This window comes from Hyaena hyaena, unplaced genomic scaffold (assembly GCF_003009895.1).
Source record: "Hyaena hyaena isolate Hyena2069 unplaced genomic scaffold, ASM300989v1 scaffold_75, whole genome shotgun sequence".
Lineage (NCBI taxonomy): Eukaryota > Metazoa > Chordata > Mammalia > Carnivora > Hyaenidae > Hyaena > Hyaena hyaena.
This window is the reverse complement of record NW_024080707.1, coordinates 1,677,742-1,691,480: the sequence shown is the minus strand read 5'-3', so window position 1 is coordinate 1,691,480 and position 13,739 is coordinate 1,677,742. Positions and strand designations below refer to the sequence as shown.

General features: G+C 47.9%; 1 protein-coding gene across 1 annotated transcript in view; it reads left to right on the top strand.

The window, feature by feature from the left end:
* The window catches only part of JAK1 (Janus kinase 1), a 127,060-nt gene extending 114,075 nt beyond the window's left edge, over window positions 1-12,985 (top strand). The window contains exons 14-25 of the mRNA XM_039233416.1: window positions 713-800; window positions 1,217-1,344; window positions 1,958-2,093; window positions 3,719-3,870; window positions 5,597-5,747; window positions 5,874-5,968; window positions 7,044-7,236; window positions 7,982-8,106; window positions 8,501-8,673; window positions 10,328-10,445; window positions 10,972-11,082; window positions 11,780-12,985. Coding sequence (XP_039089347.1) covers window positions 713-800; window positions 1,217-1,344; window positions 1,958-2,093; window positions 3,719-3,870; window positions 5,597-5,747; window positions 5,874-5,968; window positions 7,044-7,236; window positions 7,982-8,106; window positions 8,501-8,673; window positions 10,328-10,445; window positions 10,972-11,082; window positions 11,780-11,887 — 1,578 coding nt within the window. The 3' untranslated portion in view covers window positions 11,888-12,985. The remainder of the gene's footprint in view (window positions 1-712; window positions 801-1,216; window positions 1,345-1,957; window positions 2,094-3,718; window positions 3,871-5,596; window positions 5,748-5,873; window positions 5,969-7,043; window positions 7,237-7,981; window positions 8,107-8,500; window positions 8,674-10,327; window positions 10,446-10,971; window positions 11,083-11,779) is intronic.
* Window positions 12,986-13,739: the final 754 nt, after the last annotated feature.

The following is a 13,739-nucleotide window of genomic DNA, read 5'->3' as shown; positions in this document are numbered from 1 at the left end:
TCCGCCCCAGTTCTGGAGCCAGCAGAGCACAGTGAGCTTGGAAGAACCTTTGTTTTTAGTTTGGTCTAGTGGTTTTGGGACTCCTCATTTGGTCTGGATGCCTTTCTTCAGATACAATGTGAGATAAAGCCGGTGTGGAAAATGAGGGAGGGAGGATTGAAGATGAAGTGGGGTGAGCAGCCTGTCCCTTCCTGTCCCTCTCACTATCCGCCTGTTTCCCACCTAGAGGTCCTTGTGGTGGGGCCCAGGACTCCACAAGGCCCCTGATGTATCTGTTCACAGTCCACGGAATTAAAGCCCAGATGAGTAAAAGAACTTACCCAAGATCCTACACATGGTTAGAGTGATAAAGCCAAGTCTTGACAGAGATCTGCCTGGTTTTTCGTTTATTCTAATACAGTGCCCAGCATTGCTATTTCTCAAAGTTTAAGGGAAGAGAAAGTGGTGGATATGTGCATCTCATGGGGAATTGTCAGCCGGCCTCTCCCTGAAGCCTGGGCCTGCATCCTATTAGGTTGTCTTAAATAGATCCCATACCCCAGCCAGGCTTAGCAGTGCCTCCGGGCAGCCAAGGCAGGGGAACAGTTTCAGGGCCTGGCATGATGACAGCGGTGAGTTTTCCTGGGACTCAATGACTTTCCTCTCAGCTGAGCCCCTTGGTCTCAGAGTGGTAGAGGCTGCCCCTAACATTCCGTGTGCCTTCCTCCCACAGGCCTTCTTCGAGGCAGCCAGCATGATGAGGCAGGTCTCCCACAAGCACATCGTGTACCTCTACGGCGTCTGTGTCCGAGATGTGGAGAGTAAGCGTACTCGCTGCAGAAGGGGGTGGTCGTCCTGGCTGGGAGCATGGGCGGCATGGGGGCGACTCGGGGCTGATGCCACTTTCCATTGCCTGGGCTTCTTGCCTCTTCGTGCAGCAGGTCTCGTGGTTGTGGAATTAAGTCCCACTTGTTTTTTCACTCACTTCTCGAACGTTTACTGTTGCCAGCCCTGGCTGCACAGCATGCTGGACCTGGGGGGCAGGGGGCGGAGTGAGCACGCTGAGAGAGTAGATGGCGCTGTAAGGGGCGGGGTGGGGAGGAAAAGTTCACTCTGCCGTTTGCACCTCACAAGGACGGGTGTGTCCTCCCAAGCCAAGTACCAGCCAGTGAGGTGGGCTCTCCTCAGGGGATGAGGGAAGATACTGTCCCTACTGTGGCTGCTCTTGTGCTTGTAGATATCATGGTGGAGGAGTTTGTGGAGGGGGGGCCCCTGGATCTCTTCATGCACCGGAAAAGTGATGTCCTCACTACGCCATGGAAGTTCAAAGTTGCCAAACAGCTGGCCAGTGCCCTGAGTTACTTGGTAAGTCTGTTCTGGAACCTGTGGTGGTCCCCGCCAGGAGCCAGAATCCCCGTGTGGGTGGTGGCAGGAAGGGGCTCTGGCCAGGCGCGCTGGAGGGGTCCCGGCTCTGTGGTTAAACACAGGTGTGCCTCGTGCCTGGTGACCGTGGGCTTTTGGGGCTGTTCGTGCACTTGTGTACAAATCCTGTTTTGAGGGAAATTGTATCACACCAGAGGACTGACTTCTGTACTGCACTGTAGGTAAGAGTGGAAATAGTGCGATTCTTGTCAAACGAACAAGCGAAACCGCCAGCATCAGTAGCGCTTACTGTGGCTCTGCCGTTCAGGAGTCATACACGTTCTCCTTCGTGTCCTTCTCACAATAACCCTATGAGGCCTGCTCCGCCATTATCCCCATTTTACTGGTGAGGGGACTGGGGCGGAGGGCTATGGTGTAGTGTGCCTGAGTCACACAGATAACTGGGGAGAGAGCTGGGCTGCCCGGGCATGGCTGCCTCTGGGGAATATGGAGAGATGATGTGAGGGGCCGGGCTTGGAAACAGGAAATGAGGGAATGAGGGAAGACAGGCAGCCCCATGGGCTACTTGACTGAGTTCACTCTTTTCACTCTGCAGGAGGATAAAGACCTGGTCCATGGAAATGTGTGCACTAAAAACCTCCTCTTGGCCCGTGAGGGCATTGACAGTGAGTTCGGCCCGTTCATCAAGCTCAGCGACCCTGGTATCCCCATCACCGTGCTGTCCAGGCAAGGTGGGTCTCCCCTTCCCTCCCACCCCAGTTCCCATCCGTGCCCTTCACCCTTCCACCCTCCCTGTCCCCACCTGAATTAAGGTCAGGCCAGCGGGGAGAAGGGGGCTAGGGCTCTGGTGTGTTTCTTTTTAAGAAGGACACTTTAGCAGACAGACATCAGGTGCTGCTGCTGTGTCGGGGCCGGGGGGGCGGGGGGGGGGGGGAGGGATATGTGGAGCCTGGGGAGGGCCAGGCCCTGCCCTCTGGGAGCTGTGTAGTAGGAGAAACACAGCTCACCTGAGGCACATGTGGTCCTGATGATAAATGAGCTGTGTTCAAGGTGCTGGGGTTGTACAGCGGGAGGCTGCTGGGCCCAGGGATGGTCACAGAGGTGTCGAGAGAAGCCGGGTCTTCTGGGCCCTCCGCTGTAGTTGGTGAGGTGTTGGGGGAGGCACCCAAGTGATAGCCATGCTCTTGTGGCCTTAGAATGAGGTGATCGGGAGCTATAGGGCTGCAAAGGAACAGACGGGCCAGGAGGCGAGACCCTGCAACCAGCACTGCACAAGTAGTGCTCTGCCTCTTAGCCCTAGAGGCCACGTGTGGGAGCTCAATGCCTCCCCAGGCCTAGCGCCCTGGCCTGTGACAGCCAGCAGTCCCCAGCACCAAGCATAGTGCCGGGCTCTTAGAGTTTTGTTTCGTAATTCAAAAGATGGGCTAAGTTTGGAAGGGAACCAGGATGAAAACAAGCCTTTCAAATACAACCAAAATCATTCACTCCTTAGCAGGGGAATGGGAAGCATTCTTTAGTGCCAGTGTAGCGCCCATCATCCGCCCGTCTCCCACCAGCCAGTGCAGATGCAGCCCTGAATCTGTCCAGGGTCCTGGGACACAGGCACTGGTGGCTCTGGAACTAGTAGAGAAGCCTGAGTGCCCCACAGGAGGTGCCTGTAAAATGTTGTGGGCATTCAGAGAGCGCGACGTCACCTAGCTGGGGACACAGGGTGACTCAGGGAGGGAGGTGGTGGGGTTTCATCTGGGCCTCGTAGGTCAGTGAGGTGGGTCTGACCGTGAACGCCAGCTCAGGAAGGACCCTCCTGCCTCTGTTTCCAGCAGGAGCCAGGAGAGCTTGTTGAGGGCCATTTCCTTGGACACAGCAGGGGTATCTACTCAGATCACTGGCTTTGGCAAGAAGCCAGAACAGGGCGGCAGAAGTAGCCAGGTGCAAGAGATGTGGGACAGCCTCACCTCCGGCTTTCATTCCCTTGTTCTTTCCCACAGGAAGCAAATGCAGCCTTTTCTTTCTTGAGCCTTTGTTCTCCTTCCCCAGAAGCCAACACCCTGGGGTGCTTTGCTGTTATCTGAGGCCAGAGCTTCAGAAGCCTGGCCCTACATGACCCTCCTGGGGGCTTGTGCTAAACAGACACATCTGCTGGCCCTAAGACTGCTGCATCCCACGTGTCAGGGTGGAGGGGCCTGGAAAATGGCACTCTTCACAAGCTCCCCCCACCCGCCACCCCGGTCCATGTTTGGAAAGCACTGCTTAAAATAGTTTCTTCATTAGCTCACAGTTTCTGCTGTGATGACAGTGATTTACTCCCCTGGCAACTCCAGAAACTGATCTGGAAATCTGTCTGGTCTTTGTCCAGAGTGCATAGAACGAATCCCATGGATCGCTCCCGAGTGTGTTGAAGACTCCAAGAACCTGAGTGTGGCTGCTGACAAGTGGAGCTTTGGAACCACACTCTGGGAAATCTGCTACAATGGCGAGATCCCTCTGAAAGACAAGACGCTGATTGAGGTGAGCAGTAGCTTTCCAGGGTGTGAGCTGCGTGAGGACTCCTTGAGCCCTCACGAACGTCTCAGGACTTGTCTGGAAGCCTCATGTATTTGCCTCAAGCTGTGGGAAGACACGGAGGCAGCTTTGAGTCTCCTCCACAGTCTTACTGGCTCTGTGACTTTGAAAGTGTCACTTAACTTCCCTGAGCCTCAGTTTCATCATCTGTAAAATGGGGACAAATAATACCTACTTTGCAGGGCTCTTGTGAAGATTAAGTAAATACTGCATGCAGAATGGTAGGCACACAGTATGCACCTATAGAGATACTGAAGAGGTAGAATGTTTAACCAGTTAACTTTGTCCAGGTAAACATAGTACAAGACCTGGAAAGCAGAGTTAAGCCAAGACCAGCAGGTAAACCCTCAGATCTATAAATCTGCTATTTGGGATTTTTGGTGTAGGCTTTTTGGGAAAAAAGTCAGTATCTTTTGAGCAGCATGCAGGACTGGCATAAGGAAGGGCCTGTGCCTGTGATGAAAGAGGGCTCCTTCTCTCCTCCCAAGTACCCCTGAGGGGTTTGGATGGCCTTTTCACCGCTACACCAGAGCGGGGAAGTGTGTGTGACGCTGAGGGCCGAGGGCAGTTCCCAGCTCAGTTCCAGCCCTTCTTCCTCATCCTCTGGGGTCCCCCCACTCCCACCCAGGATCACCAGGGACAGAGGAGAAACCCGTATTCATGGGATTCACTAGAAACTGGAGCGTAGGGGAACCAGGGTGGGTCAGTCAATTAAGTGTCCGACTTCAACTCAGGTCATGATCTCACAGTTTGTGGGTTTGAGCCCCGCATTGGGCTCGTGCTGACAGAGCCAGGAGCCTGCTTCAGATTCTGGATCCCCCTCTCTCTCTGCCCCTCGACCACTTGTGCTCTGTCCCTCTCTCTCAAAAATAAACATTAAAAAAACTGGAGGGTAATGGTTTCACCTAATTTTTTTAAAAGTAGCATCAATTATTTGTTTTAGAATTTTGAAGTAATAAGCAGTTGAACATTTGGAAAATACAGAAAACTATGAAAAAGAGAAAATAGCAGTGATCATATTCCAGTCACTCCCAGCCACTAGTTAACACTTTGGTATTTTGTCTTTGAATCTATTTGTGTGTCTCTTGTTTAAACACAACTGAGACCATGCTAGATATAGTTATATAGGCTCTATTTCTTAATTTAATATCATGAGGACTTTCCTACATAGCTAAATACGTCTTACAATTTTACAAATTTAATGTAAAAGTTGTTTCGTTAAGCTCAGATTTACTACACCTGATTTTACATTTGGCCTTTAGGTTGTTTTTAAACTTGTAATGTTCTATCTAATTCTTCAGGGAGTATCTTTGAACATAAATCTTTGTTTATATCTGACTTATTTCTGAGTCATTTTATTGTTGGAGTTAATGAGTCAAAAGATTTGAAGAATCTGCCACGTCGTATCCCTGAAGGCCACATGACTGCCCTGGAATGCAGCAGGTTCAGGGATGGGGTACACTGCTCCTCTAACTGCCTCTCTAACTTGAATTCGGATTTTAGTGTGGGGACTAACATTTCCCCAGGCTGGAATAAGGCAGTAGTAACCACACACAGTTGTGAAATCGCCTTTATGCAGAGTTATTGGGAAATAAATGAGGGATGGTAGCTGGCACTGCAAGGTTAGTGAGTGGTACCTTGGGTTTCTCCCATGTGGTTTTCTTCTTTACAGAAAGAGCGATTCTATGAAAGCCGGTGCCGGCCAGTGACACCATCTTGTAAGGAGCTGGCTGACCTTATGACCCGCTGCATGAACTATGACCCCAACCAGAGACCCTTCTTCCGAGCCATCATGAGAGACATCAATAAACTGGAGGAGCAGAGTAAGACCCTGTCTTGTGGTGTCTGGCTGAGGCCAGCCGGTGCCCGGTGCGGGGGCAGCAGAATAACTAGGGGCCAGTGAGTGGCAGTCACTCCTTTGTAACATGGTTGCTTCCCTCCTCTCTCAGATCCAGACATTGTTTCAGAACGAAAGCCGGCAACCGAAGTGGATCCCACACATTTTGAAAAGCGGTTCTTGAAGAGGATCCGTGATTTGGGAGAGGCAAGTTGGGCTGGAGTCCCCCACTGACCGTGTCACTTTGTCCTGCGTCCCAAACCACTCTCCATTTTCTCTTTGGGCCAAGGTTTATGAAGAGAAAGCATCTCACTGGGTTTTCCCTGGGCCGCTGGAATCCCAGGGGGTCTCCATTCAGCACACGACAGCAGTGTACCTATCCAGGTGGTGGGGTACACACACAGGACGCTGGTCTCTCCCTCCAGACTCGATGTTTCTCCAGGGGATGGACGAGAATGGAGAGAGAGACACAGAGCGATGGGGATAGGTATAGGGGTGGAAGAAATAGAAGAGTCTCCGTCGTGGTGAGGCTGCTTAAATAAGGGATATTTAGTACACAGAAGGCCAGACAGAATGTCACCTTTTCCCTGGGACCTCGAATGGGAGTTTGCTAATGGCTGAGGTGACCAGAAAAGCTACTGGGATTTGTGTCTAAAGACAGATTTTCTATAGTTCAGTTAAGCGAACACAGACTGTGTCCTGCATGAGAGTCTTCTGTGTGTCTGGGCCGTGTGCTGGGCCCATGACAGTGTCCCCAGTTCCTCACACTACCCTGAGAGTCTGTTGATACTGTGCACATCGAGGGCCTCAGGAGCCAGCCCAGAAGACTGGGTGACAGGGCCTTCACTCTGGGGTGGCTCAGGAGAGGCCTGACCCCACGTCTCCTAAACACTCTCCATGCAGGGCCCTTCTCGGCCACATCATGGCGCCTGCCCCGCAGCCTGGGCCCCCGGCTGCCAGAGAACGCCGCAGTCATCCTGAGGGCCCAGAAATAACCTCCCTTGTGGGCTACACTTTCACGGGAACTGGGATTGCTGTGTTGATTCAACACTCCCCTGATACTTCCTTATCTTAGCTCAGTAATAGAGGGGGCGGCATGTGGGACCAGGAGGAGGGGCTGTGGTGAGTGGGGTGGGGGGAGCTTGCTGCCTGTAAGGTGGGCTGTGCTGTGCACCCCTGGCCTTGGTGGGAACAGCCCAAGGAGCAAGCATCATCTTCTGAGTGTTCCTGCCGGCCCCAGGGTGGGGCTTTTCTCCTCAAGCACATGCATCTTTCCTTCCAGGGCCACTTTGGGAAGGTTGAGCTCTGCAGATATGACCCCGAAGGGGATAATACCGGGGAGCAGGTGGCTGTCAAATCCCTGAAGCCTGAGAGTGGAGGTAACCACATAGCTGATCTGAAGAAGGAAATTGAAATCCTAAGGAACCTCTATCATGAGAACATTGTGAAGTACAAAGGCATCTGTACAGAAGATGGTATGTTGTGCAAAGTGGGGGTGGTTTGAAAACTAAGGGACCGTCTGGGGTTGGTCGTATGCTCTGTGTGGAGCAGGTAGCGCTCTGGGCCCTATCTGGGCCACCTGAACACACTAGCCCGTGGTTCCCATGAGCTCTAGGGCTTTGCAGTTGAATGTACTGTCAGATCCCTCGGTGCACAGCTGCCTGGGAGGCCACCCAGCTTCCCCCGCAGCCACAGAGGTTTCTAGCACTCTCTACAGGCTGTTCATATGCCAGGCCTGGGACTGGACCTCACTTATCCTGATACTCACACTTAGCCTCATGGGACTGAGATCTCTTTGTCTCCTTTTCCTCCTCTGATCCGACACTAGCTAGGATGTTTCATTTTCTAGTTGTCTAAATCAAGGTGGTATTTATTAATAAGTATATCTTTTTTATAAGCCAATATAACGTATTGTACTCTAAAACTGGTAATGAAATGATGCGGCTCATGATTGTTAACAGTCTGTCATCTGCGCTTGTTCGCAGAGCACAGTTAGCTCGGTGGTGCTGGTGACTGTGGTGTGTGACCAAGTATCACTGGCTCTGCTCATTGCTGAGGATCCTGAGGTTCAGGGGCTTGAGAGGTGAAGTCGCTGGCCTGTGATTCAGGGGTGACACTGAAGTCAGTTCAGGTCCTGTGTCCCCCATCCTGTGCCCTCCAGTCCCCCACAGTTCCTTCATCTGGCAACCTCTTCCTGATGGGAGTTGTTTTTCTCAACAGGAGGAAATGGTATTAAGCTCATCATGGAGTTTCTGCCTTCAGGAAGCCTTAAGGAATATCTTCCAAAGAATAAGAACAAAATTAACCTCAAACAACAGTTAAAATATGCTGTTCAGATTTGTAAGGTAAAAATAAAAATATGCTGTTCAGGTCTGTAAGGTAAAAAAAAAAAAAAATGTTAAAGATGAAAAAATCCGGCATTCTGTCCTGGGTGATTGGTTTGTAATTAGACCGTAGGAGGGAAGCTTTCCAGTATTTGTACCTGAGTTCATTTTGGTCTGCATGGTTTGGATGAAAATTAGCCAGTGCTAACAAAACGAGCTGATTTGTTAATATGGCTGATTTAATAGGTATTTCTTTGAATTGGGTTCGTTTTCCTATTCTTGCACTAAGGTAAAAACAACAAAAAGCGTGATAGGTAAACGAAATGACATTTGTGCTTTTCCAAGATGCAGTGATGGATACAAAACACAGCCTGAACTGACCATTAACAGATGACTCTACGTTTCTCTCCCGCAGGGGATGGACTACTTGGGTTCTCGGCAGTACGTTCACCGGGACTTAGCGGCAAGAAACGTGCTTGTTGAGAGTGAGCACCAAGTGAAAATTGGAGACTTTGGTTTGACCAAAGCCATTGAAACGGACAAAGAGTACTACACAGTCAAGGATGATCGGGACAGCCCTGTGTTTTGGTAACTGAATCTAATGTTATGTTAATGTCTTTTATTTCTCCCGCCTAAGTCAAGGTTAGAAAGAACTTAGAACATTTGGAATTGATCTTTGCCTTCAAGAAACTATCTTTTAGACAGTTTCACTAATAGCAACCCACACAGAAATGCCTGAGGTTTATATGATACCGTCTTCCAAGGAGTGGAGGACATGACCCACCCACTCAGCATCTCCAGCTTCCTGGGAGAGGGCATTCACCTGACACAGCCTTTGAAACCATCCGTCGTTACAGGGGTCACATCCACACACAGAATGGCAGCATCCCAGGGAGATCCCAGACAGAGCCCAGCCCAGCCCCACGTACAGCTTGGCTGTGTGCTCACAGGTCGCCAGAGTGTCTTGGTCAGAAGGCTGCAGCCTGACTGACCCCTCGCAGCTGGAGCACCACCCAGGGGCAAGGCTGTTTAAGCCTTTACTCCAGGCTCCTGCAGAACTGAGCCGTTGCTCCGAGGTGCACCTGCATAGACACAGGTCTACATCTCTCCCACCTGTGGAGCCTAAGCCTTATTCATTCATTCATAAGTATGTATCAGGACCCTACTTTGTGTTGGGTACTAGAGATTTGTGGTGAACAAGCAGACTGAGTTTAGGATTTAATGGATGGGACAGCCAATTTCATGGTATCATAAGCATAGAAGGGTTCAGGCTTGGTTTTCTGGAAGTCTTATAAAGATTTTAAAAAGATCCATGGGGGTTTTTAAGGATGGTTAGATAAAGGCATGTGTGACTAGCAAGAATGAGACGAGGGCAGTGACTATCCCAGGACCTGAATCAGCTCGGTGTGGCTGGGTCACGAAGTGGGAGGTCTCAGGGACTTGCTGAGGCAGAGCACTGGAAGCCGAGTCACAGGGCTGGCACTCCTTCCACTCCAAGAGTTTTGGGAGACCATGGGAGGGTTTAAGAATGGCAGCTTTTGTTTTAAAAAGATCACTGTGGGGGCGCCCAGGTGGCTCAGTTGGTTAAGCGTCTGACTCTTGATTTAGGTCAGGTCATGATCTCACGGTTTTGAGATGGAGCCGCGTCATGCTCCGCGCTGAGTATGAAGCCTGCTTGGGATTCTCTGTCTCTCTTGCTCTCTCTGCTCCTCTCCCTGGGCTCTAAAAGAAAAAAAAAAATCTAAAAAGATTACTGTGGATGCGAGGGGAACAAGATCGGAGCCAGGGAGTCTGATTCAGCCAGAGCCCAGGAGGATGTGAACTAGGACAGGGACACTGGGGCTTGAGAGAAGTAGAAAGCTAGATAGGGGGGTGCCTCCATTCCTGGCTGAGGCGGTGGGGGATCATCCCCTGTTAACAGTTGACCTTGGAAGAGGGCTGGGTACTGAGGTCATTGCTAATTTTGAACTTGAAAGAAAACCTGGGGCCTCCTCTTCTATGCCACCCCCTCCTCCACATGGACAGCACGTGCTCTGTGAAGAGCACAGACTAATATTTTAAAGTAGCCGTGTGCTACAGAGAGCCTGTAACAGTGTTGTCGGACGTGTAAGGTGTGTACTTCGGTCTCTGTGGATAATAAACACTAAGAAAAACGGAAGAGGTGATTTTTCAGAATTATTCTTTAATGTTTGTTGAAATATCCTTCCCAGGAAATGAAGTGTCATGCTCTGCATTCTTTCAGGTATGCTCCAGAATGTTTAATTCAGTGTAAATTTTATATCGCCTCTGACGTCTGGTCGTTTGGAGTGACCCTGCATGAGCTGCTCACTTACTGTGACTCCGATTCCAGCCCCATGGCAGTAAGTCTTCTGTCCCTTCATCCGAACCTCATACCAGTTCAAATGTGGAAATTTTGTTCTTAAATAGAATGTAGTCAGTGTGTTCTAATGGAAAGTGTCACTTTTCCACTTACCATGGTTTTTGCCACTTGACACTTAATTGTGGCTCTCGCAGATCCTGTTTCACTAGGAGCCAGAGTTCTAGAAAATGACACTCCTTTTCAAGGATCTTACCTGTGTGAGGAGTGCAGGGACAGTCTCCTGGGAGAATGAGGGAGCAGTGGGTAGGGCCTTGGTGGAGCCTCACGTGTTCATAAATGAGATCATTTTCACCAGGACAGGCCCTTCAGCCAAGGGAGGGTGGAGTCTGAGAGATTGATTATAGACTGACTAATCATTGAGTAAATCAAGATTTTGAACTTTCATTTAAAGTTAGTAAGGAGAAGAGCCTTTTTATTATTCTAACTTCCAGTTAATTCTAGGAATTTTACCTTAAACTAGTGTTATATAAACATGTGCTAAAACATTTTGGTTTTATTTTACATAGTTGTTCCTGAAAATGATAGGCCCAACTCATGGCCAGATGACAGTAACAAGACTTGTGAATACGTTAAAAGAAGGAAAACGTCTGCCTTGTCCACCTAACTGCCCAGATGAGGTACTTGTTGGCCTTTTTTACAATACTCCACTCAATTTGTGTTACGTTGTCAGGGCTTGAGGGTAGAGGAGGAGGTGTGCGAAGAAGTAGAAAAGTAGTTTTAAAATAATTTTCTAAAGCTGAATCTCAGATCAGACATCTGAAAAATCATCTTTGGGGCAGATGACAGTTATGTTTAAAGTAAGGGATTCCCTCCATATGTAGGCTCTTCTGGTGTAGCCTTATTGTGACAGGTACATGCACAGAGGACCCTTGACCTTCATGATAACAAGTAGCACATATTTTGTAGATGTGTTATATGCCGTACACACTTATAGCACTGTGCTGTATTTAGTCAGCTCTGTGCATAACTGGACCCACACAGCTCAAATCTGTGTTGTTCACGGGTCAAGTGTAACTGCATTTGAGTCCATAGCATTTATGACACTCAGTTCTCTGTATCCTAAAGTGAATTGAGCCTTTAAGACTCTTTCACTCACACATACTCTTTAGTGCATCTCAAATGATCTAAGAACAACCAGTGAGGAAATAGAATCAAGATGTAATGACATGGATTTTTTTGGAAGGTCAGTTCATGAGCTTCTCAAATGTTAAGATCTAGGAAATGTGACAACTATAGCTCACAAATACTTTCAGTTAATAAGAGTAATCGAGTAATAAGGAAAGTCATTTACATTTTTTTTCCCCCTTCTTACAGGTTTATCAGCTCATGAGAAAATGTTGGGAATTCCAACCAGCTAATCGGACAACTTTTCAGAACCTAATTAAAGGATTTGAAGCACTTTTAGAAGCACTTTTAAAATAAGAGGCATGAATAACCTTTAAACTCCTATGTATCAAGTCCTCCTTTCCCAACCAATACCCAAGCCATTTAAAAAGAAATTTTAATGGAAAAAATTTGTATTTGGGCATGTACCATGTATAAGGCACACTGCAGTGCTCATGTGTAAGTACTTCCCTCTTTAAATTTGGCACCAGTAACAAATGACGACAACCAGAACAACAGAAAGCACTTAAGCACTCCTCCTTTTGGAAAGAGTAGGTTCCACCGTTTTGTTTGGATAGAAATGAGGAGCTGACCCAGGCACTTGTTCCCAGCTGCCAGTTGATCTGAAATGCTTTCCCAGCAGGTAAATTGAAGACAAAGATTGATGGACTTAGTACTTGTAAGTTGCCCTTGAATTTCAATATCTTTACAGTGATAGACCAAGCATTCTTGAAACATTAGATACCAGTTAGTAGATTACTGTTTCTATACAAAGATGAGTATATTCCTGTCATCAGTAGGACTTAAAGTTTGAGTTTTCTTCAGTGGCTTAGCTCCTGCCCCCTTGGGTGACCAGCAGTACTGATTTTTGAGAAAACGGGTCATACCCAGGGGGACAGCTGTGGGATACCCTGCTGCATGTTCATTCTTGAGAACCAAGCCTGTGCCAGTGCTTTCCTCAACAGTATATGTTTAATCAGAATTGACTCCAAGACTCCTGGATACTATCCTACATACATTCATGAAACGTCCATGGAGAGCCTTCTAGAACTCTACCACTTTGGGCCAAGCTGTGCCAGCATTGGTTTTGGATGCCATCTGCCAGAGCTCAGGATCTACTCTACAGTTTTCAGTTGGCTTGGAGGTAGCTGTAATCAGAACTGTCTAATCTCTGATTCAATGTGAACCATAAGATCTTTATGACCAAGAATGGAAAACGCTTTGTTAATGCCGTCTAGCATTTGTTTGATGTCATTACTTTTCACCTTTTGAGCCTAAAAGAGAGTTCTGAATTGATGCAATGGCAAATTTGTTCAATAACCCTTCATCAACAAGGTCTCTGTCTGTGTCAAACCTGTGGCCACTCTATATGCACTTTGTTTACTCTTTATACAAATAAATATACTAGAGACTTCACATGCATATGCCTTTTAATATTAAGACTTCACTTTCAAAGCATCCAGACAATTTGTTTACATAGAAAAATAACAGTAAAGACTTTGCAGGGGGAGTTTGGTAACGGTCCTTATTACAAACACACATCACTTATCTGCTATGTCCAGTGAGGACAGGGCCCAGGCCGGTACAGATGGCAGATCTGCACAGGCTCTAATTCAGAATCCCTTAGTTAGTGCCTTCAACCTGTTCCTGCTTTCATTTTGCAGCTCTGATTTACGGTTGTACTAATGCAGTAGGAGAAGTACAGAATGGGGAGAAACCATTATTCATCTGCTGAGTAATAACCGAGTGATGCCACTCCTGACCAGTTACTTAGTTTACTTCTTAGACATTAACTTTCTAGCTGTCATTTTCAAATGAAATGAATCAGACCAAGTAAATTTTTTATAATTCATACATGTGCCAATCTTAAACTTCATAATTAAAATAGGGTACCTTATAGTCAAAACCAAGTCTCCTTACCAAATTACTATTTAATGATCTGATTTCAAGACTAGGATCATTGAGACTCCTAAACTCCAGATCCTCAATTAAAGGAACTACTCACTTTGTCTACTAACAAGGAACAAACTTGGAAATTTCTAGATGGCATAGAGTTTTTCAGTACCAAAGTTTCCAGGAAATGGTGATGTCGAAAGTTAACGAAATAAACACATTTCTTAAAGTAAATTGAATTACTCTTTTGTAGTGGTAGGCTGAAAAGAGAAAGCAG